Source organism: Lynx canadensis, chromosome F1 (genome assembly GCF_007474595.2).
Source record: "Lynx canadensis isolate LIC74 chromosome F1, mLynCan4.pri.v2, whole genome shotgun sequence".
NCBI lineage: Eukaryota > Metazoa > Chordata > Mammalia > Carnivora > Felidae > Lynx > Lynx canadensis.
In genome coordinates, this window is record NC_044319.2 from 58430064 (window position 1) to 58457191 (window position 27128).

At 49.7% G+C, this 27128-nt stretch overlaps 1 protein-coding gene across 1 annotated transcript in view; it reads right to left on the reverse strand.

Moving 5' to 3' along the window:
- The window catches only part of DUSP10 (dual specificity phosphatase 10), a 39707-nt gene extending 34634 nt beyond the window's left edge, over positions 1-5073 (reverse strand). Inside the window, exons 1-2 of the mRNA XM_030302663.1 lie at positions 4559-5073; positions 1488-2326 (exon numbers count right to left, since the gene is read on the reverse strand). Coding sequence (XP_030158523.1) covers positions 1488-2283 — 796 coding nt within the window. The 5' untranslated portion in view covers positions 2284-2326; positions 4559-5073. The remainder of the gene's footprint in view (positions 1-1487; positions 2327-4558) is intronic.
- Positions 5074-27128: the final 22055 nt, after the last annotated feature.

Consider the following 27128-nt stretch of genomic DNA (forward strand, 5'->3'; position numbering starts at 1 on the left):
GGAATTACTCAAAGTCAACCAAACCAGAATAGGAAACGATAAAATACACAGATTTTCCTCCACAGAGGAAATCTGAATATATCCGTAACCCTGAGAAAACCCATCAACCACAACAAAAAAGTCTGGGCCCTGCTGAAACTCTCTGGATGTGACCTCCATTATGTTCTCCTTCCCACCAGACCCCACTGACCCTAAGAAAAGTTGTGCCTTTGTGGGAGCACAATGACAGCAAGCTTGAGGAGCTCAGGAGAGGATGGGATCGGGGGACAATATCAGAGCAATTCAGAACCGTATTTCCAACAACACTACTTAAGAAAAGGCAGAATGTGTCACTGGGAAGACAAGGAGAATGGCGGAACTGTCACACAAAGACAGAACAACCGACTTGCTCGTCCCAGTGGCCTGCTGCAAGTGAAATATGGAAGGTATTTAAAGGAACCCAGCAATGCCTTTGGTCAACACTCTTCAGGAGACTTGGTGGTGATGTGGCCCAGAAACCGTATACCTTAGCTCTAAATACAAGAGAAGAAAAGAGAGAGGATGACTGTCTCTCACGATCACCAAAGGACAGAAGACACCGAAGACGCACAGCAGTGCGTAGGGCCCCAAAGGACAATATCGGACGCCAAGGAGGAGCAACCGGGAAAGATCCCAGGTGAGGGCTCCCCTGCTGGGTTCGGCAAGGAGCTCAGGAAAGAGTGGGTAACTAACTCTTCCTGCCAGGGCTCAGTAACGCTGACCTCACAGTTATGCTGCATCCAGGGTATGTGGGCAAGTGACCCACCACTCCATCCTGGAAGGAGCCATGATGCCAACGGTTGCCAGGTGAGGCCAGAAAGAACAACGGGTTGGGGAGGTATTTCATAAAAATGTCTCTGTCCCCCTGGAGCTTTGGCAGAAGAATGCACGTTTTGGCTACACTTAATGCTTTCTGTGGGGCCTTATAAGAAGGGTCTCTGCCCTTCTTGAAGGTCACTTTATAAACCACCTAAAAGCCCAGCTGGCCAGAGAGGTGAGGAAGAAGCTTCCCCACCAAAAGAACTGGTACCTGTAGGTCTACTTGTAGTTCACCATAGTTGCTGCTTCCTCCGTTCCATCAACTTGGGTTAAATCTGGGAGACAATACCTTTCCAGCTGGTTATTGACTGGAATGGTGCTACCAGCCCAGTTAGGACTTGAGAAACCATCTGGTGGCACAAAGCCCCTCTTTAGAAAGATGAGAAAACAGTCTCAGAGAGGTGAGATGCTTGCACCACGCAACCGAGCGGCTGAATCGACACTAGAACCCAGTTCCAGTTCTGTGTTACTGGGCTTTTCTCACTCTTACCAGAACAACGAAGGGCCAAGAAGGGAAGACGAGAAGAAGAGAGCCTGGCTTGGCCTCGGGTCGCCAGGGTAAGGAGGCTGCCGGAACTTCTAAGACCGAACCCGCACTGGACCCAGGCTGACCGGGACTGCGCGGGGGAAGGGGGCAGGGAGGGCATTACCTTTCAACACCAGAGGCTCTTTGCCTTCTCTCTTCAGGGACTCGAGGACTATGTGAAGAGGCTGGGAGGGCATCACTCGGCTCGGCTCATTGGTATTCTCATCATAAACTATAATTTCTTTGGAAAAGATCCTCTTGAAAGAGTCCTTGCCTTCCCTACAGGAAATCAAGTCTAAGACAGTGATCTTGCCCTGCTGCAGTCGCCGCCGGCTGATCTTGTCGGCACAGTTAATGTGGACAGCTCCTTGGATGTGACTCTTGTTGTACTCCATGAAGGGCCTGCAGTCAATGATGACGGGGCCCTGGCTCGGCAGGTGGCTCTTGCTGCCTTTGGCCATCTTCTTCGCCAGGTCATTGGGGTAGATTATTTTGATGCTGGCTAGCTGCTTGGGGGTCCCTGACACAGGGCTTCCCACCCCACCTGACGGACTTAAAGGGCCTGCGTTCTCATTGCTGTTGACCATCTGGCTGGCAGGGCAGGCGGTAGAGGTTCCGATGGCAGCGGCGACGGCCTGGGTCGGGGCCTGACTGTCCTTGTCGTAGGTTGCCACAGTGCAGCAGCTGGCACTGCTGCATCCACAATTCAGGGAGCGGGCAGAGCCGCTGGATGAGGGCATATACGTCAGATTCGCAGCCTTGAGGGACACGACGGTGGTGGCAATGACCGGAGGGCGGCTGCTACTGCCGGGGGCGGCAGGGCCAAGGTAGCCTGAGTCTAAACAAAGGTTGAGGTCCTGAGGTCGGACGGGCCTAGACAATGCCACCACTAACCTGTCGTCTAAAGGAGACGGAGGCATGAGGAGGCTGAAAACTGGCAATTCAAGAAGAACTCAAGACAGTCTGTAAAGAAGGGGAGGGGGGGAAAGAGAGAATAAAGTCACGTGACACAAAAGGCAGTCGGCTCCAAAACCTGGGCAAGGTCTCCGCTTCCCTCTGACGGAAGGGGTCCCAAGGGCCCTCTACCACGCCACTCTCCAAGCCTGGAGCTCGTCCTTAGAGCTGCCAAGAGGATGTCAACCTGAGGGCCCCCGCCTACGTGGTCACCAAGTCCACGGCTGCATGGACCATCTACACCAACGCTGACGAACGACCTTCCGCGGACCCACAGCAAAGGTCGGCCTCGGAGACAGACAGCAAAGGCACGAAGACTCAGACAAGCTGAAGACAGAAAGGAAGGCTCTTCAGAGGCATCTGTTCTGGGCCTCATCTCCTGGGCAGAAGCATCGGGCAGCCATCTGAGAAAGAGCCACTTGTCCACCCTTACATACTTTCCATTTCATCCCCTCACCCGCTGCAAAGGCAAAGCAATGACCAAGAGCGCTGGCATGGCTCACCAAAATATACAGCAGCTAAATATACATCGGGGGCGGATGGCAACTTTCTGCACATCAGAATGAAAGTGTCCCCCTTCGTGAATCTCTTTAACCAGCAGCTAGTCTCGCTTCCCACTCCTTTGAGAGGCACAGCACGGTCACATTAACCCCCCCCCCCCCATGTTTCCTGTCAGTCTCCTATAAATTAATCTGCATTTCCCCTTTTGTTACGAACGAAATGTCCCGAAACAAAGCCTCGGGCCAAGGAGCCAAGTCTTGTAACCCCCCAGCTCTGGGGGACCCATCACCCTTTGCTCCTCTGCTGGCGACCTCATTGCCCCCCCACCCCCACTCCTGCCTTTAAGGAAAGGACCACTTCGACTCTCCTCCCTCCTTCATTTCTCTATTGGCATACGCTGTGCATCCCAGAGCTTCTCTCAATGGCAGGCAGCCACCACAGAGGACATTTCAGTCCCCCACAGATAGACCCTTGCCCCTTGAAGAGGATGAACTCCGTAGAAAGGACTTCCCAATTAGCCGGTCCCTGTTAAAGGGCGCAGGGAAGGGTTGCCCGCTAGGTCCACCTCCTGTTTCATGAGAGGACGCCTGCAAAGGAACAGTTCCTTCCTTCCCATGGGCACAGGGGCACTCTCTGACCAGACCCTCCTGGGTCCTCTGCTATTAGACATGCACAGAGAAAAGAAACCAAACCCCATGCAAGAATCGCTCACCTAAAGGAACTTTAAGAGATGGCTGGAAAAATGTCATCTATCATCCGTCTACACACGACCGTCACCATTCTCTGACACAGAGCCAAAGTGTCACAGGCAGAATCCACACGCGCGCGCACACGCATACACACAGAGGCACCCACCCAACACGTCCACAGATCCCCACCGACTCAGGTTTCTCTCCCACCTTTGGATGGGAGAGAAGGTTCCATCCCCTTCCCTCCCCCCTCCCTCTCTTCTTCCTCCCTCCTTCCCTTGCGTAGTATTTTTTTTTTTTTTTTTTTTTTTTTTTTTTTTTTTTTTTTTTTTTTTTTTTTTTGAAGAGCAAGTACTATTCCAGAAGCTATAACTGTTTCCCAGCTGGACCAAGCTGGGAAAGTCTTTGCTATTGTGTTACCAGGTAGGGCTCGTCCCGGGATCAACAGCCCGTTTCCTTTGCGAGGGACGCAGAAGCGTGTTTCACGGAGACACAGGCTGGGACCCCCACCTCCACACGGAGTGCGCGGCTCACACGCGCACACACACACACACACACACGCGCGCGCGCACGGAGTGTATAAAGAGATCTGCATTCCTGCAGCAGAGGGTCGGGCGTATATATTGCCCGTGAAACCATCCAGACTGGCCCAGGAAACCTCCCAGCGAAACACGGAGCTACCCCCTCTCCCTTGCTAGTCGTCCTTCCACCTCAAGGCAGGGGCTGGAAAGAAAATTAAGTCGTTCGAGAATGCTACTTCCCCACTCCTGGGCGCTTATCCCCCTTCGCAACAGAGCGCACGAACAAGCCCCTGGCATTTAAAACTGCCGCAAAGCATCCCAACAAACCTCATTTTTTCTTCTCTCCAAACCCAACTAGACTGCAGACAGAGTAAACGCACAGGGCAGCGTGAGCCAACAGCCGGAACCCTCTAACCTCACCTGCTGTGGCTCCCCCGTGAGCATCGCATCGCACACACTCACTCACACTCACACTCACACCGCCTTACACTCCCAGGCTCTCGGGAGCAGCCGCGGTGACTTCCACTTACTTCATAAATAAGCGTAGCCCTCCACCATCTGGCGCTCCGCTTCAGCTATGGATTCGCCCATTCAGCCCCCATTCACTTGGCTTCATTGATCTCCAGCAGCAACATAGTTACTTTCTCTTTTGCTACACTGTAAATGTAAGGTTCTGGGGGGGCGGGCCGGCTGCCGACCGACGGCACGTTGGGCCAATAGGGATCCGGAGAAAGCTGACCGCGGCCTCACAGCGGCCCGTGGCCAATGGGCAGCCTGGGGGGAGGAGCCGGGGGCGTGGCCTCGTCTCTTTAAGGAGGGTTTATCCGACGCCGCTCCGGGTCCTCAGAGTTAGAACACGGGCGGTGATGTCATTGGCAACCAATCAAAAACTTAAAAGGGCCAGCCGGGGCCCGCGCGGAGCAGCTGCTCTCTATTTACATGTAAACCGAACCGGCTGGATGCGGTTAACCCTTTCCGGGGCTGAAGTGTCAGTGGGCTGGACTCGCCGCTCCGGCTAAAACTGGCTGGGTCCGTTTGCCAGGATCCCCCCGCCCCCCCGCCCCCTGCACCCCCGCTCCCGGTGGGCAGACCACGCTTTCCTTTTCCTTCTCACTCGGGACGGAAGATCAAAAGTGTCGGAGTAACTTTCTCCAGGCAAGAAACAAGAACAATCACCGTCCCCAGTGGGCGAACCGGGTTCTCCGAGTCGCTCGAGGTGCTTTGACAAACGCGAACCCGAGAGCCACGGACGTCGCCGAGCCGCCAGCCGTGGGACCGACGTGAGCGCGCTGCCAGGGGCGTCGCTTCGGCGGCGGCCCGCGAGCACCCGCCGCGCGCTGGGGGCCGGGGCGCGGGCGCGGCTGGCGAGCCGGCGGGCGGGCCGGCCCCGGGGAGCGAGGCCCACCCAGCCGAGCTGCGCCCCGCGTCTTCGGGCCGCGCGACTCGGCTCTGCGTCTCCGGGAAGCGTCGGCCGCCCGCCCGCCCGCAGATGTCGCTGCCCCTCCGGCTGCCCTGCTGCTACCCCGCGCGGCGGTGGCGCGGCGCCCTCTGGCTCGCCTGCATCTGCGCCCCGGTCACGCCCCCGCCGTCCCCCCGCCCGCGTCCCGGGGCTCGGCCGAGGCGGCGCTGCGGAGGGCTGCTCAGAGGTGGCGGCGGCCTGCGTCCAGGCCAGAAGCTACAGGGTGCGCGCCCACGAGGCCCGGCGTCGCGACGGGGCTCGCAGTGCGCTCGCCACACCCCCGGGGACCCGTCTGCCGCCCGGCGCGCGGCATCCCCGCGCCGTGCCTGCCGCCCTCCTCCCCGCGTCCTGGGCAGCCGCCCCGCCACCCCGCAAGGCCCCAGGCGAGCCTCGGACAGTCAGCCCGGCGCTTCTGGAACCCCGCCGCTGGCGGACAGGAGCTGGAGCTGAGAGTAAACAACCAGCTTGCGTGTAGCTCGCGGAGCGTCGAGGAGGCGGCGCCGACCCTCTGGGTTTTCCAGACTTTTGCCGCCCGCGGAAGTCGCGGGCCCAGGCACGCGTCCGGAGGAAAAGAGTGGGGGGCGAGAAGCCGGCTCGCGCCTGGTCGGGAAAATATCAGGGCCACTGCGGGAAGGTTTTCTTGGGGTGCGAAAAGGGGTGGAGATGACGAAATGGACTGCGGAGAGCCTTGCGTCACAGAGCCCTAAAGAGAAAAGAGCTTTTTCCGTTCCCCTCACTGGTCTCAGACGGGAGCGAAGGAGTGAAATAATTACAGTGGAGGACATTGCATTAGGAGCACTGCAGACATTTGGCGATGATTTTTCTCTTAGGAGCTTGAAGGTGTTTGGAGACATTCTTCAGGCTCCAGGCCTATTAAGTAAGCTAAGTGGCGGTGACATATTCTTATAATTGCTTTAAGCGCAGATCGGAAATCAGAAGATGCCATACGATGGCCGGCTGTGCTCCAAGAGCTACTAAGAGCAACCCCTCCGGGTTCCTCTGGAGGGAAGATACCTGTATAGTTTTTCACATAGGTGCGTCCACATACACAGTCCAGCTTTCACTCCGGGGTTTCAACGTGCAGTAAGTGAATACAATCATCTTAAAAAATCATATGATCATCTTTTGTGTAACCCTTCTGCATTCACACACCAAGGCACCTACACCCTTCATGATAACTGAGTGCTTAGGGCAAGCCCGTTCGTCCTTCCACCTTGGGGATCAGCACGTCCTGGCTGAGGAAGTTGGTTTTGGGTAATTTCCATAGACCTCAGAGAAGAAGTTCCCAGAGGGTCTACCCTGGATCTATTTGGAGCTTTAATAGCTTGCTTCTCCCTAACCATAGACGACTATTGAATAAGCGTTCACTAATTCAGGGTCAGAGAGTTCTGGACAGAAGTCCTGATTCTGACGCACATCTGTTGTGTCTGTTCATCCAGAGTCACTGTGTTCGTCTGTTTATCTGTAAAACGGTAATACCCCAGCCCAGAAGGAAGAAGGAAAAGTCCTGGTGGGGAGGGGCCGGGGAACCGAACACTTGTGCTGATAACTGGGTGCCTCTGTTTCAAAGCACTTGTGATCTCTAGATTATGAATTCATTGCTAATGCCTCACGAACTAAGCCCAAACAAAGTAGGCTTTATACAATTACAGAGGAGTTTATAACAGCTTCTCCCACGGGCCCGGAAGGGGAATGTCACTTCAAAAACAAATGTAACCCATTTAATGAGATGATTATTTTATTATAGTTTCAAACTGGTGGATTATTATAATTTAGTTGACTAAGAATCGAAGCCATCCAAGTTGCAAAATTAGGAAAAATGGCAACATCCCTCCTCATTTATCAAACTTGAAACATGGAAGAATTACCAGATCATTCACACACAAACGTAATTTTTTTTTAACTAAGCGTCTCTAAAGGTACAGCTTATGTTCAAATTGTAGAACGGTAGGAAACAGTTTACAGGTGGACGTTGTTTCATCACACTTCTGAGCTTCTTTTGTACAAACAGAGGTGATTGTGTTCCTTTAATTTTTTGTTTTGAGTCATAAATGTGAGAACGCTATCTGTAATACCAGCCAGTCGATGGCTATGAACCTGATCCGTATACAAATAACCAGCAAAGCCTTAATGTTCAGTTTTAGTCCCAAAGAAACAGCAAAACATCTTCGCCGTATTTGAGTGTTCTAACGTGATTACGCTGAGCCATGTCTTTGTTCCGACAAACATCATAAGGAAAATACTGTTTCACCGCAAAGCACTATGTGTTAAAGCCAAAAGGTGGAGATGACTTAGACTGACACAGAAGATATGATATGGATAACGTCGGGGAAAAAAAAACCACGTACTAATTAAACGACTTCCTTAATGTGCACTCAAATGGTGATGAGTGTGAGATGATGACGGCAGAAGGTAGGGATGGGTGTGACAGCCGGGTTTTCAAAATACTCCTCCGGGTCAAGGTGGATTCCTGGAGGAATTCTAGAATTCTAGAATGAAGGCAGAGAAAGGCTTAAGGAAAACTTAGAAGGAATAAATCCCAGGGTAAAGGTGATCGCGGATCCACAAGAGGTTGGAGCACGAGCTGAGTGACAGAAAGGTGAGGTGTCGAGCAGCTGAGGTCACCGAGGCCAGCCTGATGAAACGTCGCGCAGCACTTTCCAGGCCCAGAAGAAGAGTGGCTCCCGCAGCATCTGGTGCGGCCGTGGAAACACAAGCGGGACCAACTGCGTGTCTCTCTCCATGAGTTTGGAAACGGGGAGCCCGCAGATGTTTCCCGGTAAAGTCATGGATAGGATGGACCTGTGCCCGAGCCATTTAAGATTCTGTGCTTCTGTGCTTTCTGGTAGGGTAGCCATTTGCCACATGAGACCACTGAACACTGGCGACGTGGCAAATGGGAATTAAAATGTGCTGTGCGTTTAAAGTAAATGCCGAGGGTGCCTGGGTGACACTGTTGGCTAAGCTTTCAACTCTTGATTCCGGCTCAGGTCAGTATCTCATGGTTCATGGGATCAAGCCTCAAGTCAGGCTCCGTGCTGAGTATGGAGCCTGCTTGGGATTCTCTCTCTCTCTCTCTCTCTCTCTCTCTCTCCCCCTCTCCCTCTCTCTCCCTCTCTTTCTTCCCTTCCCTGTCCCTCTCTCATGCTCTCTCTCTCTCTCTCTTCTTTCCCAAACAAACTTTACAAATAAAATAACAAAATACAGGCCGGATTTTGAAAATTTCACATAAAAATGTGAACTATCTCAATTATTTTTGTATCAACTACATGTGGAACTGTGCAGATATGTTGGGTTCAATAAAATATGTTGATGAAATTAATTTTCCCTATTTTTGTATTTGTTTATTTTCCTTCTGAGAATAGAGCTATTAGAAAATTCAAAAAGACTTATGCACTTGACATAGGTTTGTGGGCAGTGCCGTTCTAGAACCTGCAATTTCTCCTTTGATTTGAGGTCACTTTGGGGCCAAAGGGACCAGAACCCCTCAGTGTTAGATCTGAACCGGCCTTAGAGCTTACCTAGGCAGGTGTTTTTCAAACCGTGTGAGGATGAGCCACAGGGAATAGAGACACCCAGGCCAGGGAAAGATTAAAGAAAGAGCCCTGGGGGGCGCCTGGGGGGGCTCAGTCGGTTAAGCCTCCGGCTTCAGCTCAGGTCACCGGCTCGCGGTTTGTGAGTTCGAGCCCCGCATCGGGCTCTGTGCTGACAGCTCTGAGCCTGGAGCCTGCTTTGGGTTCTGTGTCTCCCCCTCTCTCTGCCCCTCCCATTCTCATGCTCTATCTCTCTCTGTCTCTCAATAATAAATAAACGTTAAAAAATATGTACATATTAAAAAGAAAAAACAAAGAAGAGAAAAAGTCCTGAGGGGTGAGCTGAAGGAGCTCTGGGACCACTCCTCCTTCTTCACACACTGGAGATGTATTCTTTTATTCCTGAGACTCCAAAGTAAGATTGCTTTTGAAGAAAGGATTCTGGCTGGTGTTTTGTGTTCTTTTGTTGTGTTTTACTCAGGGCCCATCACTTTGCCCGTAAGCCAATCTGAGGTCCGGCGAATGGCGATAACCGAGTCAAAGACGTGCTTGACCTCAGGACTTGACCTCAACTTCACTTGAAGGTCCAGCGTGGTCCCTACAGTGCAGGCAGCGAGTGCCCCGTTGGGGGAATTAATAAACTCCCTGTGTCAACTGAGGGAAGCCGGTCCCCTTCCCGAGCAGTTAGCTGTTCGTCCCCCTCGGCTCGTCCCTCCGTTGGGGACTCTCCCATCCTCGGAGATGCCTACTGCTCTTTGTCAAGAGAGAATTCTGGCTAGGCCCGAGTGTGTGGATCACTGACACAATTTTCCTTCTGAAAATACCAAACAAAAAACTCACTGGCGGTAGGTTTCCAGCAATGCCTTGCTCTGCAGTGGATGGCCTATTATTATTATGAGCTGCTACATCAAAGACTTCCCGTTTTCCCCTTTGCCAGGCTGAGCAATCATTCTCTCATTAGAAAATGCTCTTGGACCCACAGTGGCTCCAGCCCAGGAGGCTGTGACTGCCGGCTGCAAAGACGAAAGGCAAACACTCCCGCTCAGCGTTCCTAGAGCCCCTCCCGGCTTGCCTCAGGTCTAAGGAGTGAAGGCGTTAATCTAACACCCTCGCTGGCTGAGGACGGTACCGCCCCTGGATAGAATAAGCTCCTTTCCGTTTTGCCCAGCGTGTCACGATGCGCCTCGCTTTTCTCTACAATTCAGCATCGACCGCACTGACTTTCAGGATCTGGCAGTTGGAAACATGATCATAACGGGTTAACACGCACGGAGCGTTTTGCTCTGGGCCCACTGCTGTTGTCGGCGATCTAGGCGCATCCCCTCGTTGAAATCTTCCCATCCACACCGAAGCTATAAGGAAGCACGGCTTTGATTAGCCTTAATTGCAAGAGGAGGCAACAGAAATACAGACCGGGCAAGAATCTGCCCCAGGTCACACAGCTACAAAGCAGCAGAGGCAACATTTGAACCCAGACAACCGGGCGCCACAACATCTGCTTTTAACCATCCTGTGTGATTTAATTCACTCTCTCTGTGATTTTATAAACTTCTGTCACATCCCCTTCAGCCTCCAGACTGCCAGCGTACTTTTAATTGCCTGCTTGTGAGACTTCACTGTTTTTTCCCCTGCTTTCTCCTGCACTTCTTGGAGTCCGTTATGTCCTCACACGGTCTCTCTCACTGCGGGATCCTCCACGTTTGGGACGGGATCAAAACCTCCGCCGTGTTTCCAGAATCCTCCCAAAGAGTGCTCTAAACTCAGTCAGTGTTTTGGTCCCCGCTTCAGGCTATGCTGCCGGGGTCCAGGAAGAGGCTAGGACAACTCCATTACCCCCACGGCGTCTCGCTCAGGCTCCCATCCCAGCGCCTGGCCCCGGAGCTAGCGCGCAGCGGAGCGCGCAGCGGGAGCGCAGAACGTTCCACGCAAGGGGCCGGCCCCACTGCGCATTTTTCTTAACTCAGCCCCTTGAACTCTTTTTCCCTAGATGCGCGGCTTGGCTGGGCTGACGCCTTTGAAGCTACCGATCTGGGCCTTCTGCGATAGGGGGGAAGTCAAGGCCCCTGGGAAGTCCCTAAATTCAGTCCTCTTTTGAAATACTTAACGCAGATATTAACCACGGGAGCCCCGTTGCTTGTGGATCGCCGCGTTGGCTCCTCGGTCTTCCATTCATAGTTTAACTTCAGTTTCTTTTTCTCCTGGCCTCCACGCAAACACCAGCATCTTTCTCGTTAGCGCACATCTCACTCTGGTCCATCCTCGAACTTTCATATGTGGCCGCCCCCTGTGTGTTGTGCTATCTTCCACGCTCGGGAAAAATTCGCCCTTCCTGCTCGCTTGAGTTTGAGCAGAAGGAAGGCACGTTCTTTTTCACTTTCAACATCTTCCCTTTTTTAGCATCCAAAGGCATCCGTTTCTGTGTGCTCGTCTCCCGGACCTGCCGCCTGGCCAGTGTTTATTTTCCAGCATGTGACTGATGCTGATGAATCGCTTTTTTCAGAAAGAGGCATTGCATCCAGACCGGTGCCTGGGGGCTCACTTTGCCTTTTCCTGGGAGTCGGTGATGTGCTCAGAAAAAAAAATAAAAATAAAAATAAGAAAAGAAAGAAAGAAAGAAAGAAAGAAAGAAAGAAAGAAAAGAAAAGAAAAGAAAAGAAAAAGAAAGGAAAGAAAGAAAAGAAATATATTCTGGCATTATTCCAACCTGAAAAGTCCTGGTTCTAGTGTTCTGTGATAATGTGGCCCATGTCCCCCTAGACACCTGCCCAGAGGGGGCGGGTGGTGGGTGTTCAGTTTTGCCCCTGATTTATGTGGTGGATAAAGCAACCACTTTAGAATTACGCTCTTGGCTTCCGAGTGCCACGAATATAGAAATGTGGTGGAGAAGTCCCCTTCTGGGTAAATTGAAGCATCCACTGTGGGCTGACGACCGAGCCCACTGTAACACCCTGAATAATAATAATAATAGGTGCCCAAATGAATGCAGGTCAGGTCAGGTCACGTCACTTCAAGTTATTCAATGGGTCAGAGTAAGATCCCTATTGAAGTTGACTAGATTTTGAGTTCAAGTAGGAATCTCAGAGAAGAAGAAAATGTTATCGATGCCATACACTTCCAGTGTTCACAAATATTCAGAATTCAAGGAAGATAAGTGGATTGGATCCGAAGGCAGCCACACAGAGTCGGAGCTGCATCTCACTCACCTGCCAGAGCCCAGAGCGTGTACGTAGCAGGTGTGCACGGCTGAGCGACTGTGTCCCCTTTGGAAGGAACGCATTAACGTGTAATTTGCAGGGAATTCTTAGCCTCCTACAGTGCTTCCTTGTGCCATTCCTATTCCTAGGAACTAGGAAAATGGATACTACTTGAAATTGCTGTTGTGAACTTTAAATTAGGTGAATAACCACAAGCCGTCCATTGAAGTGTTTCCTCTGTATTCTTCACAGAACAGAAACGCGGGCAGGCTCTGATTCCCTTTTCCATGCACAGTCCCAATCCTCACGTATTACATGCGTTCTCCAGAATATGCATAGAGACTTAGACATTTTACCCACCAAGCTCATCCAACACATTGCACCGAGGGTTGCTCCCAGCCCATCTAGCATTCGTGACTATTTTCCAAAAGGTCAAACTTTTGCCTTCCCTCTTCCTGCCCTCCAATCATCAAACTTAGTTGTGGAAGAAAGAAGGAAGGACCAAAAGGAGGAAAGAAAGAAGGCAAAAGGAAGACAGAGATTAGATATATATACGTGTGTGTGTGTATGTGTGTGTGTGTGTGTGTGTATGTGTGTGTGTGTGTGTATGTGTGTGTGTGTGTGTGTATGTATATGTATATATATACATATATATATATATATATTTTTTTTCTGCTTGTATTTTTGACTACAGGGTCGGGAAGGGTACACCTGGAGAGAGAGAGACAAAGCAAAGAGCGGACAAATAGAGGAAATGTTGCTGGTTCCAGACATTTTTGTTTTCACAAGCAAGACAGACACAAACAGAATGTGGCTGCTGCAAGGGGTTGTGGGATGCTGTGCAGCCAGATCACGCGCAGCACCGAAGCTGAGCCTGGTTGTCCCCAGCAGACACTGGGGTGGCGAGGAGGCGGTCGGGCTTTGGTCTCGATGCATCTCTCCGAGATGCTGACTCAGGCAGCAGCTGACGGCTGCTGTGCCGGGCCACGGGGCCTCAAAGATGAAAGACGCCAGTCCCTGCCCTCTGGGAAAGCGCAGCGAAGGGAAGCTCCGTGATGTTGAAGTGAATGGAGAGTCACTCTATGGAAGCCCAGGGCAACCCCAAAGGCAAGTTTCTCTGATCCCACAGTAGGAGGAGCAGATGGTGCCTCTCTCCTAAGAGGACGCAGAGCTTTTCCCTCTGTGTGTTTAAGCTACTGTGATCTTCGTCTCTGTTGGTTAATTTCATGTGTCAACTTGAATGGGCCATGGTGCCAAGCTGGTTGGTCAAACATTATTCTGGATGTTTCCAGGAGGGTTGTTTTTTGGATAACACTGACCCTGAAACTGATAGACTTTGAGTAAAGCAGATTGCGCTCCATAACGTGGGTGGGCCTCACCTAATCAGTTGATGGCATCAATAGAACAAAGATTGATCTCACCCAGGCAAGAAAGAATGCCACCAGCAGATGGCCTTTGCATTTGAAGTGCAACATCGGCTTTTTCTAGGTCTCCAGCCTGCCTGCCCATCCTGAAGAATTTGGACTTGCCAGCCTTCACAATTACATGAGCCAATTCCTTAAAATAAATCGCTCTGTGTCTCTGGGTATACACACACACACACACACACACACACACACACACACACATCCTTTGGTTCTGTTTCTCTGGAGAACCCTGACCAATATATCTTTCTTTCCTTTTGTGGACAAAGCAGAGGAAGCTTGGGAGATGAAACATGTTAACACATCTCCATTCCTGTCCTGAATTACTCAAGACACTGAATTGAGAGCATCTTTGTCTCAGTGCCTCTAGGTACAAGAGTTTAAAACTGGTGAAAGGGTGATGAGGATACACTAGATAAATCTAAAAACAGAAATTCTTTTTAAATCTAATCTAAGATAGGATTACTGATACAGAAGGAAAACAAATATCCCACTTCACCCCCCCCCCCCACAATTTATTAGGAAAAACTAGTAAATCCCAGTGAGGCTTCTGGCTTTGGGATTCTAAAGCAATCCAGAGATTGGAAAGATAAAAATAAACCCGAGTCATGTTTCTGAGCCCCTATTTGTGTCCGTTTAGCCTGAAGGAAGAAAGATATGAATATGTTTGCTTTCCCCCAAATGCATATTTAATCTTTTAGCTAAACATCCTGAATTTGGAGCCTGTCAGGAGTTTCCATAGTAAATACAGATTGCAGTCCCAATTTTCCATCATGTGTTAAGAAAGAACCACTTTAAATTGCAGACTTAATGTTGCAGTTACTTATTTCTTGTTACTTTTGCTTTTCCAAGGTAATCGACATGCAATTAGGTTATTATAAGATCTCGGTGCAAGGGCCTAAAGAGTGGACTTCTCAACACGAAGGGGTCACAGTTTACAAAACCACCTTGGAGACAAAAATGTACTCTGTTTTCGCAGCTGCCTCGTGTTTTCGGTTTCCCTGGCTCTTTATCAGGAATGTGTGAAGAACTGGACTGTGAATCTATAACTCAGCCTCACCCTCCCGGGTTTCGAGTCGACTGGAAGCCCGTTCTCTAGACCAGAGCTTCTCCAACTCTGAGCACCCACAGATCACCAGGGTATCTTGTTAAAATGCTGGTTCTGATTCAGCAGGTCGAGGCTAGGACTGAAGAGTCTACATTGCCTAACACTCTTCCCAGTGATTTTGATGGAGCTGGTCCACAGATCACACATCTGGACCCAGACCACCCGATTCAGAAGCCCCCAGCCACGTGTGGCCATTTGGGCATTTGAATTGGGGCTAGTCTGCATTAACATTTACTCTAAGTATAAAACACATACCAGGTTTTGAAGGTTCAGTAGCAAAAAAGAGACAAAATATCAAATTAGTAGTTTCATCTGGATTACATGTTGACATGACATTTTAGAAATAAGGGGTTAAATAACATACTACAACTACTTTTACTGTCTTTAATACCAATTATTTTTAAGAAAAGTTTTTTTAAACATTTATTCATTTTTGAAAGACAGAGACAGAGCGCAAACGGGGGAGGGCCAGAGAGAGAGAGGGAGACACAGAATCGGAAGCAGGCTCCAGGCTCTGAGCTGTCAGCACAGAGCCCGACGCAGGGCTCGAACTCACGGACCGTGAGATCATGACCTGAGTCAAAGTCGGCCGCTTAACCGACTCAGCCACCCAGGCGCCCCAATACCAATTACTTTTTAAAAATGGAGTTACGGGGCGCCTGGGTGGCGCAGTCGGTTAAGCGTCCGACTTCAGCCAGGTCACGATCTCGCGGTCCGTGAGTTCGAGCCCCGCGTCGGGCTCTGTGCTGACTGCTCAGAGCCTGGAGCCTGTTTCCGATTCTGTGTCTCCCTCTCTCTCTGCCCCTCCCCCGTTCATGCTCTGTCTTTCTCTGTCCCAAAAATAAATAAACGTTGAAAAAAAAAATTTAAAAAAAATAAAAATAAAAATAAAAATGGAGTTACTCGAAAATTTTCAATTACATGCATTGCTTGCATTTGTGGCTTGCATTGAGTGTCTTTCAGAGGGAACAGCTCCAGATCAACAGAGCCGGCCCTGGAGACATGTGTGAGGGAGTGAATCCCCTACTCTTTTGGTTCTTTTTCACCAGGCACTGAATTCATCTCTTGATCCGTCTCTGTGGTGCCTCAGGACTGTTGCTCTAGTGTTTCCCCAGGCACCCCGCTCCCCACCCCTTTCAAAGTTGGGTCATCTGCCAGCTTGGCCACCTTGGGTCCCATCAGTCAGGGTGAGTGCTCTCTAGCAAGGCCTCGCCCAAAATGACATGGAAACACTCTTAAAAATTCATTAATGGGGCTCTCTTGTGTTCCCCCAAAAGTCTGTGGCATACAAACTGTCTTTATAAGGGACCGAGCCTCTTAGCAAAAAGAGCCTGGGCTTTAGAACCAAGAGACTCTGGAGTTTAATTTGATCAATTTATTAATTAGTTAATCCAATAAGCTATACTACGCTTGTCTTTTAGGTGCTAGGGATTCAATACAAAAGTATCACCTTCTCTGCCCCCAAAGAGCTTAACGTTCAAAAGAGAAAACAGACATTAAGCTAGAAAGCATATAATAAAGAGACGACAAAATACAATCCCAGCATCTCTCATTTTCATGTGAAACATTCCTTATCCTTTCTGAGCCTCAGTTTGATTTTTGGATCGGGAATAAGGCACCCCCTTCCAGGGTTTTGTGAGGACTAGATATAGCGATTACATTTGCATAGCTAGCATTCGTCTCACCCAGAGTAGGTGCTCAGCAAACAGTTGCTGGCTGGCTAAATAAAATTGAGCAGCCCAGATCATATTTATTTGTTTGCTTATTTATATGCTAGCCTGTGATGGGCAAGTTCATGTGTCAACTCAACTGAGACACGGGATGCCCAGATAGCTGATAAACATTATGTCTGGGTGTGGTCTGTGAGCTGTTTCCAGAAGAGATTGGCATTTGAATCAGTAGATAGGAAAGAAGATAGCCCTCAGCATCGTGGGTACGCCTCATCCAATCCAGTGAGGGTCCAAACAGAACCCAACAGGTAAAAAAGCTCTCAGACATCACAGCTTCTGATTCTCTGGCCTCGGAACTCCAGGACCTACACCAGTGATGATTCCCCAACCTCCCCATCTCCGCTGCCAGGTGGGTTCTCAGGCTTTTGAACTTGGACTCAATTGTCCTATATCACCGGCTTTCCTGGGTTCTCCAGCTTGCACTTCGTGGACTTTTCGGCCTCCCTTCCATAACCATGTGAGCCAATTACAAACGTAAATCTCCTTTTCTGGATATCTGTATATATCCTGTCAATTCTGTCTCTCTGGAGAACCGTGAGTAGGATGATGCCTCATTCTACGAAGCGTTCTGTAGGAACTGGGTAGGCTGTTGTCACATTGCAGACGGTAGGTGAATCTTGACTCCCGATGGAACTCAAACTTCTGGGCGACATTTCCTAACTCAACTCTTTGCACATAAGAAGCATTCAGTCAACATTTCTTGAGTCAAACTATACCTGGAACAGACCTTCCAAGAGTCCTGGTACAAACCTCCTCATCTGCAGAAGGTGATAGAAGCCAGAGTTGATGCAGCTTATCCAGGAACACAGTTCCAACAATCCCTCTTGGGAGAGAACACACCGGTCACACCTGCCAGGCTCTTGTGGAAGGAGAGGAGGAGAGTTTATGGAAAAGCAGTCGGAGAAGAGAGCAGGTGCCTGGAGCCAGAGGAGAGCTGGGAGTAGCTTGTAGAGAGGCTGGGAGGTGGGGACCCAGGGGCAGTGGAGGTGAGGAACTGGAGACAATGTCAAGGACTCCTCTTTTAGGATGTTTTGTGGTTAAGAAAAGGAGGGAGCCAAGAGCCTCACGGAGGAAGCAGTAGCACCAGGGAGCTTTTTGTTTGCTTGTTTCTGAAAGTTTATTAATTTACTTTGAGAGAGACTGAGACAGCACAAGTAGGGGAAGGGCAGAGAGGGGGAGAAAGAGAGAGAGAGAGAGAGAGAGAGAGAGAGAGAGAGAGAATCCCAAGCAGGCTCTGCGGTGCCCACACAGAGCTCCATGTGGGGCTCGAATCTACGAAGCTGGGAGATTGTGACCTGAGCTGAAACCAAGAGTCTGACGCTTAACTGACTGAGCCACCCAGATGCCCGTTTGTTTTGTTTTAGAACCGAAGACACGAGCGCAGCGGAGGCTGAGCTGAGCTGAGCTGCTGGTTAAAAGGAGGCAGAGGTGGTACAAGAGAGGACGAGAGCAGCTGCGAGCCCCAAGTCCTGGCAGAAGGGAGAGGGACGAGTGGGTCAGCAGAACAGGGGCGATCGGTAGCCTTAGAAAGTGGGGGGCACCTTTGCTTCTGAGATGAAAAGGGAGTGTGATAAATATTCAGTTCTATGTTGAGGGGAGAGAAGGACCGTTATGAAGTGAAGAAGGAGGCAGGACCCTCTAGGGAGAGTGAGGAGGGCATCAGAGGTTGGGGTTTCAGCCCAGAGGACTTCCAGCCCAGGGTCTCCTGAACTTACAACCCAGACCTAGGCTTCTAGAAGTCTGGTCTGAGGACCAGTGCCGGACCACACACTGTTTGCTGCTGGTCTGAATTCAGAGAAGGAGCTTGTGTTCGGATGCAAATAAACAGCATCGCTGAGCACGCTGTTTAGTTCAACTGAATTGTTTTCCTCTGTCTGGATGAAGCAGAGCATTATTACACCTTCTGGCTGGGCTCCTTTGCTCATCACGGTGCACGGAGAAGGTGCTCCTGGGTAGCACTGATCTGTGCAGTCTCCTACTGGCAGTTCAGTCTCCGTGCCCCACAGGCGCCTCTCACCACACTGAATTCACCACCTTTAGCTCCAAACTTGCTCCTGTTCCCTCATTGTCCTCCGTGAGTCGGTATCTCCCTCGACCGGGTCTCCAAGCCAGAAATGTCAGGGAGGGTATTGTATCTCACGTCTCCCTCTCCAACCTTGACCGGTCATGGTCATTCATCAGCCGGGTAGAACCTGCTCCCCCCGCCCCCCTCCGCCTACATATACACATAGGTCTCAAATCCACTCTTCTCTCCACCCTTGTTGGAAGGATCCAGTCGAGACCACGGACATCTTGCCTGGATATCTCCGCAGGTGTTAGGCAAGCCATCCTCCACACTGCTACCAACAGCTAAACCCTTCACTCCCTTGGCTGACCCCTCCAGTGGCTCCTTCTAGCCCACATGAACACCCTGGGGTGGCTCACGGCCCCTCCCCTTCAGCCAGGCATTCTGAACCCCTGGCATTGGCCATTTGGTTGACCTCCAAGTTTTCATGCACGCTGCTCCCTTCACATGTGATCATCGGCGTGGGTGTCTGTGACCTCAGTCCCTTAGAATCTTTGCAATACCAACACCTAGCCCGGTCCCCAGAAAACAGTAAACAGCCGGTACGTGTTTGTTGAATGAACGAATGGATCAAGCAAAAAAGGAGAACTTAGTTGACCTTGTACTGAGCAGAGGTGCTGGAAGCGGGGTCATGAAATGCTTCCTGACTATGGTCCAGGTGGTCTCAGAGCCAGGGCTGGACTAAGCCTGTGGATGGAGTCCTGGAACTCCAGCAGTGGAGGTGGGGGCTCTCCCCGCAATGCTGCCACGGGCTGTGGCTTCGCTCACTGACTCTGGTACATTCATGAAAAGTCTCCTGGACCTCTGGAAAGCACCAACTTTGTCAATGAGATTCTTACCACCTGTGCATATCATCGGCTACTTTTCTTGTCTAGGCTTCCTGGTTTCTCTTGCAACCCAAGTGGCACCCTCCTCCCAAGCCCCACCAACACCACTACCCTTTGGGCTTTTGCCCTTGACTTAGATCCTGTTACTTAACATCCCGTGGCCTCCTTTGCATTCCTGTAATAGATGGCTTGCAGAATCTGGCCCCAGATTCCAACATAGCACTAGCTGGTAAGAAAGGCTGAGGTCGAACATTCTCCCCTGGTCTTCAGGACTCTGTTTGCTACACTGTCACATTGTCACTTTATGCCAAAAGAATGATAGTAGGACAGAGAAGGGGTGGAGGGAAACTAGCACAGCCTTTCGGAGCCAAATAATAGATAATAGCTGGAAACTCCGTCTTGATTTGGCTCAAGGGCCACAGCTATATTTGGCTGGCCCCTGATTGACATAATTATTATTGCCAGAAAGTAATTTTAGAAAGACCTTAAAAGGAGGACATGGGTGATTAAAGTTCTAATAATAACATTTCTAAAAAGTCTGGGTTAATGAATCTGTAACTCAGGTAAAAGAAAAGAGGCTTCAGGTGTTCAGGGATTAGTACCTGGAACTGAACTTGGAAAAAAAAAAAAAAAAACAATTCTGTTGGGGAGTCAAGTAGGGCAGGGGGAGATCACCCGCCCCTAAGAAATCAGGGGGAAATGGAGAGGATGTGGCTCATTTTTATTTTGAAGTTCCTCTAAAAATTTTGCTAGTGAAATAAAGTTTCACAAAGTTTCACATATTTTAAATTCATTCACTGAGCATCCCTTATGTTAAGGCACTGTACCAGTTCCTTCGTGGGATTCCCATGCGTGCGAGTAGGGCTGGTCTGAGCATCGGCTTAGACTTTCTGGCTGTTTATAGCCAGCGTCTAATTGGCTGATGCCCCACCAGTTGTTAAATATTTTGAATGTCACCCTTGGATATAAGGCAAACTTTCTGTCCTAAAATAGCTTACAGTTTACAGGATGAGGTATGCCCAGGAACAAGGATAGTGCAATGCTGTCTCATAAGAATGGTTACAACTGTATTTCCTGTTGTCCTTTGCAAAGTGATTTCAGACACTTTTACCACATATGAACTTTGCAACAGCTCTTGCGGTGTGCGTTCCTATTCTCATTTTGCAGATAAAAAAGCGTGACAGGCAAGGAAGGAGGCAGTCTTTCACATTTCACAGAGCAAGAGCTTGTCCTGGCTTGACAACATCTGATTTTTCCCTCCAGGTCTTATCCCCAGTGCCCACATCCTCCGCATTTAAAACTGATTCATTAAAGCAAATGATTGTTTATTTCCTGAATTAAGTCTTTATTGCTAAATACATTTTTTTTTTATACCCTGTAACCACATGAAGATCAGCCATGTAGATCACCCTGATAGAGAGTTTAAAAAGCCTCATTCTGAGAAACAGGTAACGTACATTCGGGAAGCAAGAGTGCCTTCGGGGACCTCATCCAAGCAATAAAGATAATATGTAAAAGAAACGCAAAATGAAACAAAAAAAAAAATCAAGGGCGATAAGAGAGGGGGTTGCAGAGGGAAGAACGAAAAGAAATCAGCAAGCAAGCAAAGAGACACATAAAAGCTTTCAAGATAAAAAGTGCCCAGTGATCTGGGGGGCAGACCTAACCCCGGTGCAAAAGCCACAGCGTGTTGCAAAAGCTCAACACAGGACAGTAGTAGGTGTTCCTCGTGCTGGCCCTGAGGAAGTAGGTTAGATGCTAGAAAAGAGTGTGGATGCCTGCAGAAGTAAGCTTGGGTGTTCTGGGACTTCACGCATGCAGAGCGCCTCCTTCTCCGAGGGCCCCGTCCGGGTGCAGCTGCTTTTGAGTCACCTCCAGCATTTATACAAATGGTCACGAACAGCATGCCCGTGAACTACGGGGAGAAGAACAAAATATCTCCCGAGTGAGTGATGCCTATAGTCTATATAACCACTCATCCAGGGCTCCCGATACAAGAGGATGCCCAGGTCCAGGCTGTCAGCACCGACCCCCTCTCTGGTTGATGGGGTGCTTTTCTCATGCATCTGGCATGCAACGTGCCAGCATCCGCTCGGTTCCATTCCGGTCCTTAATCCCCTGTGATGATTTCTTTCATGAAACCTTACAGAGATACTATGTGAGGTGGGAAGACAACATACAAATTATGTAATGCACGCCCCTCCTTCCTTTCAGGAAAGGAACATGGAATTTATAAAAATTAAATGACTTGGGGCACCTGGGTGGCTCCGTCGGTTAAGCTTCCGACTTTGGCTCAGGTCATGATCTTACTGTTTATGAGTTCGAGCCCTGCCTCAGGCTCTGTGCTGACAGTTCAGAGCCTGGAACCTGCTACGGATTCTGTGTCCCCCTCTCTCTCTGCCCCTCCCCCGCTCACACACGCGTGCACACACACACATACACACACACACACACTCTCTCTCTCTCTCAAAAATAAATAAACATTAAAACGTTTTTTAAATTAAATGACTTATTCAAGGTCACAAAAAACGTTAGTTACAAAGTGAATATTAGAGACTATAATTTCTGGTTGTCATCACTAGATGCGCATTAATTGCAATGTTTGGAATAACCTTACTATCAAACGACTTGCAGAACTAGTAACTCCGCCAGGTATTAATAGAGTCGGTCGTGGAAATTAGGCCACCTGATTAGTACCTGCTCACTGGAACATCGTGTTCTGAAACGTTGGGCATAAATACACTTCTGATTATTTAGATTCTATTTTGCAGGTTCTCAGGGATCTCTCTCTGGTGCACCTTTGAAAGGACTTCCGAATAAACTTCTGCTGTGTAGCCAAGAAGCTTCTTACAGTGAATATTTGCTGTCGGATCCATTCCTTTGACAGCTAGAACAGTGCTCACCTTCAGAGCCGGCATCCCACGTCACCAGCACGATCTGGTGCCTGTTGGTGGCTGATTGATTCACGTGCCGCAAGAGGCTCTCAAATTAAACCTCTACGGGCAGGGGCATTTGTCTCTCTTGTTCGGTCCTGGACACCCAGTACTTAGCCTCAGCCTGGGACACAGGAGGAGCGCCATGCATATTTGATGACAGAAGTAAATAAATAAATTTTCAGAAAGGGAATGTCTAGCCTTGGCTCACTTCTGTCACCATGTCTACCTTCACAGATGCTCCCTTGCCTGTGAGGAGTGTGGCTACGAAACTGCAGATGACCCCTTCCCTCCCGCCCGGGCACCTAAGACAACGTGGCTTTGCCTTCTCCTTCTCCGGACCTGAGCAAACAGTCCACCAGCCCAGTGGGTCAGATGCCTGCTTCCGATGCTCCGTGGCTCCTCGAACCATCTTCTAGGTCTTCTCCAAGTGCATTCTTCCTGCTGTAAGCCACCATGATAAGGCCATCCTCACCTTGGGGGGAACATCCCCATCCATCACCAAGGAGTGTAAGCACCACATTCCCGGGGGCAGGCACCCTGGCCCTGTCGAGCCCACCAGGGGACAGAGCCGCCCTGTGTGGGCGGGTGCAGCTCAGTCTCTTTGTGACCCCTGTTAAGTCATAAATGCCCTTTCCCCACGTGAAGGTCATCCAGAGCTACAGGGTGTATCACAGTCACTTGGAGACAGGATGGTGTAACAGTCAAGAACGTGGCCTTGGGAATCAACCGACCCCAGATCAAGTCTGGTAGCTTCTACTTCCTGTGTAACCTTGGGCAAGTGACTTCATTTCCCTACAACTCAGCTTTCTTATTTGTAAAATCAGGAAAATAGCGGAACATATCTCATAAGGTAGAAGTGAAAAAGTAAATGTGAAAAGTTGCTCGGTGCATGGTACATCTAAGAAATGGTCAATAAATGGTTTCTCTGTCGGAGAGGGGGAAAAAAATATATTATTTCCAGAGGATGGAGGTGTGAGTTGGAGAAGTCGAGGGAGGGTCAGACACTCCGTATGAGAAGCAAGCGGGCTGTGGGGCCGGGTTTGAGACTGGATGAGGCGGAGGCAAAGGGAGGAGAGAGTTTGGCCAGGTTTGGAGGGAAGGAAGGTGAGGAATTGGAGAGAGAAGAGGGGGGTCTCGGAGGTATAAGAGAAGAAGGGGGTGCACCAAGCTTCCCAGGAAACAGAACTTTCTGCATTCCGTCAGCAACTTTCCCTGCCAGCCCTCGTCATCCCCCGGACAAGGGTATGTTCCTGTCCCTTGGACTAAGAGAACGTACAGCCTTCCTCTTGTCTTGTCACTTTATAATTTGTCACCAGGGCTGGAAACACTGTGACAGCAGCTACTCTCCAGTCTTGCTCACGGGTGGATCCCGGGGTCTGGCCCCTTCCAGACGGGACGTCTCACTGCGGAGGAAGCAGCCCGGGGTCTCTTGCCATCTTCTGCCAAAGTTGGAGCCTCAAATCCCTGACTCAGAAACGATAACCCCAGAGGCTCCAGGGCTTCCTTCCTTCCCTCGCTGCCCTTGCCGTAAACACAGCAAATGAAATAAATGAAGTAAGTCAAAGCTGAGTGTGTATTTTCCTCAACTTCAGTTCATTTGGGATGTTGGCCTCCTGTCCGTGGGTCCGCTCAACGGCGCGCCTGGCTCGGCGAGACAGAACACTTAGGGCTGACGCTGTCCCCTTCGGGTCCCCAAGTTCCAGTCACTCTTTTGTGTCCCAGGTGGTGTGTGCCTCATCAGGGGACTCCCTGGGCCGACAGAGGGCGGGCCGAGAGACCCGGCTTCTTGCTGCACCCCAACTCGGCCCCCAGGCCATCGGCCGCGATGCCGTGAGCACTGTTCCTGGCATAAATCTGACCTCGAGCAGGAGTTACTGACCCCACTGCACGCCGGCCCCCCATGACCCACGCTGCCCAGAACACAGGTCCTTTCCCGGCGGAGGCTGCCTTCTTACAACTGGGCTTGGGCTCTGGCCCCTTACCCCTCAGTGCTCGCCCCTTCAACTCCCAGTTCCCCCCTAGTGCTACACCCTGCTTTGCTCCTAACAATTACGATACCAAGGGTCGTAAGAGCTAACCGTTTCCGAGCATTTATAGTATGCCGGCCGTGGTGTTACACAAATGCTGTGCTCACGTAGCTTCATCCAGTCTTCACAAAAATACACACTGGAACCGTGTCTGTCCATTTCACAGATCTGGACACTGAATCTAAGAGAGATTAAATAACTTCCCCAACGTCTGGCAATGGGAACTGGTCTCCCTGCTTCCTTTATAATTTCCTCTGCCCATCTATTCCCTTTACTGACATTTTCTTTAAAAGAGGAGTCTCAGGGGCGCCTGGGTGGCTCAGTCCGTGAAGCGTCCGACTTCAGCTCAGGTCACGATCTCGTGGTCCGTGAGTTCGAGCCCCACATCGGGCTCTGTGCTGACCGCTCAGAGCCTGGAGCCTGCTTCAGAGTCTGCGTCTCCCTCGCTCTCTTCCCCTCCCCACTTGCACTCTCTCTCTCTCTCTCTGTCTTGTTTCAATGTTTTAATAAACATTTAAAATTTTTAAAAAATAGGGGCGCCTGGGTGGCGCAGTCGGTTAAGCGTCCGACTTCAGCCAGGTCACGATCTCGCGGTCCGGGAGTTCGAGCCCCGCGTCAGGCTCTGGGCTGATGGCTCAGAGCCTGGAGCCTGTTTCCGATTCTGTGTCTCCCTCTCTCTCTGCCCCTCCCCCGTTCATGCTGTCTCTCTCTGTCCCAAAAATAAATAAACGTTGAAAAAAAATTAAAAAAAAATAAATAAAAGAATAAAGTCTCAACCAGTCACTCCCTTGTTAAAACGGCTTCAGCGCTATCTCTGCCTTTTGAATAAAACTCACTCTTTCTTGGTCTACAGGAAGGTGCTGTGGCGTCCGACCCATCTCATGGCACGGCCTCAATCGTAGCCCTTTCTCTTCTGTCATTAAATTCTGGCCCCGTCAACTCCCGGAGGAGCCTGTCCTCTTTCCGGCCATAATATATTTCAGTCTGCCATTTCCCCTCCTGAAGGCTCTTCCCGAGCTCTTTGCCTTCCTGACTCCTTTCCTTCCGTCACGTCTGAGCTTAAATGTCACCTCCCTAGAAGTTTTTCTAAACCGGGTACTCGTCTTATTCTGCCTCCGATCACCCTGTTGATTTTCTTCATGGCAAATAAGGCTTTGAAATTACTTGTTTACTCGTTGATAAGCTGTACTGTTTCTTTGTACTGGCATGGGCTTATGATGAGGGCAGGAGGGCAGGGACTCTGTCTCATTTATCACAGAACACACAGCTCTTTACATGTTAGGTGCTCGGTAAATATTTGTCGAATGCATGGTCTGTCTGACTCAGAGGGAGATTTGCCATGAAGCCAATAGATTTAATCATTGGGGTCCCTCATTTCCTAAGGGTCGTAGGATCACGTCCACATGGTCACATCTTTTTGAAAAATTTATAAAAGTATGATATTGGAGCTACAATAATTTACAACCACAGAGGTGTTTTATGTGGTTCTAAATACTCCCATGTATAGTTAAGACACTACTAGCAAGATTGGTTTCCAAGAATACTTCTACTGCTCGCTCTGCGGGCTCACTTGGTGCTGTGACACAAATACGCGGGGCTGTGGCATCAGAAATAGGTGGGTGTGGGGAAGACGCAGGGTTTGAAATGCATGGCACCAGCTGGCAGTCTGTGGAAAGTTCTTTCAAACCTTACAGCTCATTGATGGAACCTCGGTAGAGTTTTCCCAGTTTTGGTAAATCCTAAAAATTGTATTTGAAATTGCTAAGAATGAGTAACAAATCTGAAAGAAACCTCTCTGAACCATTATTAGGAAAAACAAAGCCCGTTATCAGGGACTCATCATCCTGTTCATTTTATAGCACGGAGTGAGCTCTAACGCACACAACATTTGAAAAATCATTTAGGTGGTCAGGGGATCTGAGGATGTAACGCAGAATGCAACAAAATAATCTAACTGTATGAAGTATGAAATGACCGTCCTGAAGGGGCTGGGGGAAAAGGTGCTGACCTCAGTAACTTTGGAAATTGGTGGAGTCTACAAGACTCGAGGCCAAAGAAGCTGTACGTAAGCACTGTACTCTAGTCGATAAAGTTGTGTCTCACAGGGGTAAGGGTTAGCAATTCTTACATAGTGTATATGTATACCTGGAATTGGATAGGTAAGCAAAGGATAGTGGATGGTGGGCACCCGCTTTCTCACTGGTGAGGTGGAAGGTTACAGATAAGCATGGAGAAGAAGCTGGAATGATGATCCAAGAGACTCTATAGAACAGCTACATCTTAGTAGCATCTTAGTAACTTAGCATCTTAGTAACTGGGGAAGGAAATACACATGCTGATCCTGGTGTATCCTATAGGGTTAGAAAGCAAAGAGGTATTTAACACTAATACTCATACTAACATGGACAGGAGTATTTCAAAGAGGCATAGAAGCCAACTGAAACAGCACCTAATGGTTCAGGTGGAAACGATTTGAGCAACAAAATCAAGAAAACAGTATTGGATTATCATCCAAAGTATGAAATAAATGTCCATGTATCTATAATGATATAAATAAATTATTGAGTAAATAAATCAGTGGAGGGAAAGAGAGAAATCTTTCGTGCCGAGGATCTCAAAGTAATTTATGGAGACGCTCTGCCCCCGAGGTGGACCATAACTCCCTGCTTCCTAAGTGTGGGCCATGAATGATGATTTTCTTTCAAAGAAGACAAAATGAGGAGAGGGAGGAAGGGGCAGAGCCATCTGTACCTCTGAGGAGATGTGAGGACAGTAATGCTTGACCTCTGTGGTTTTC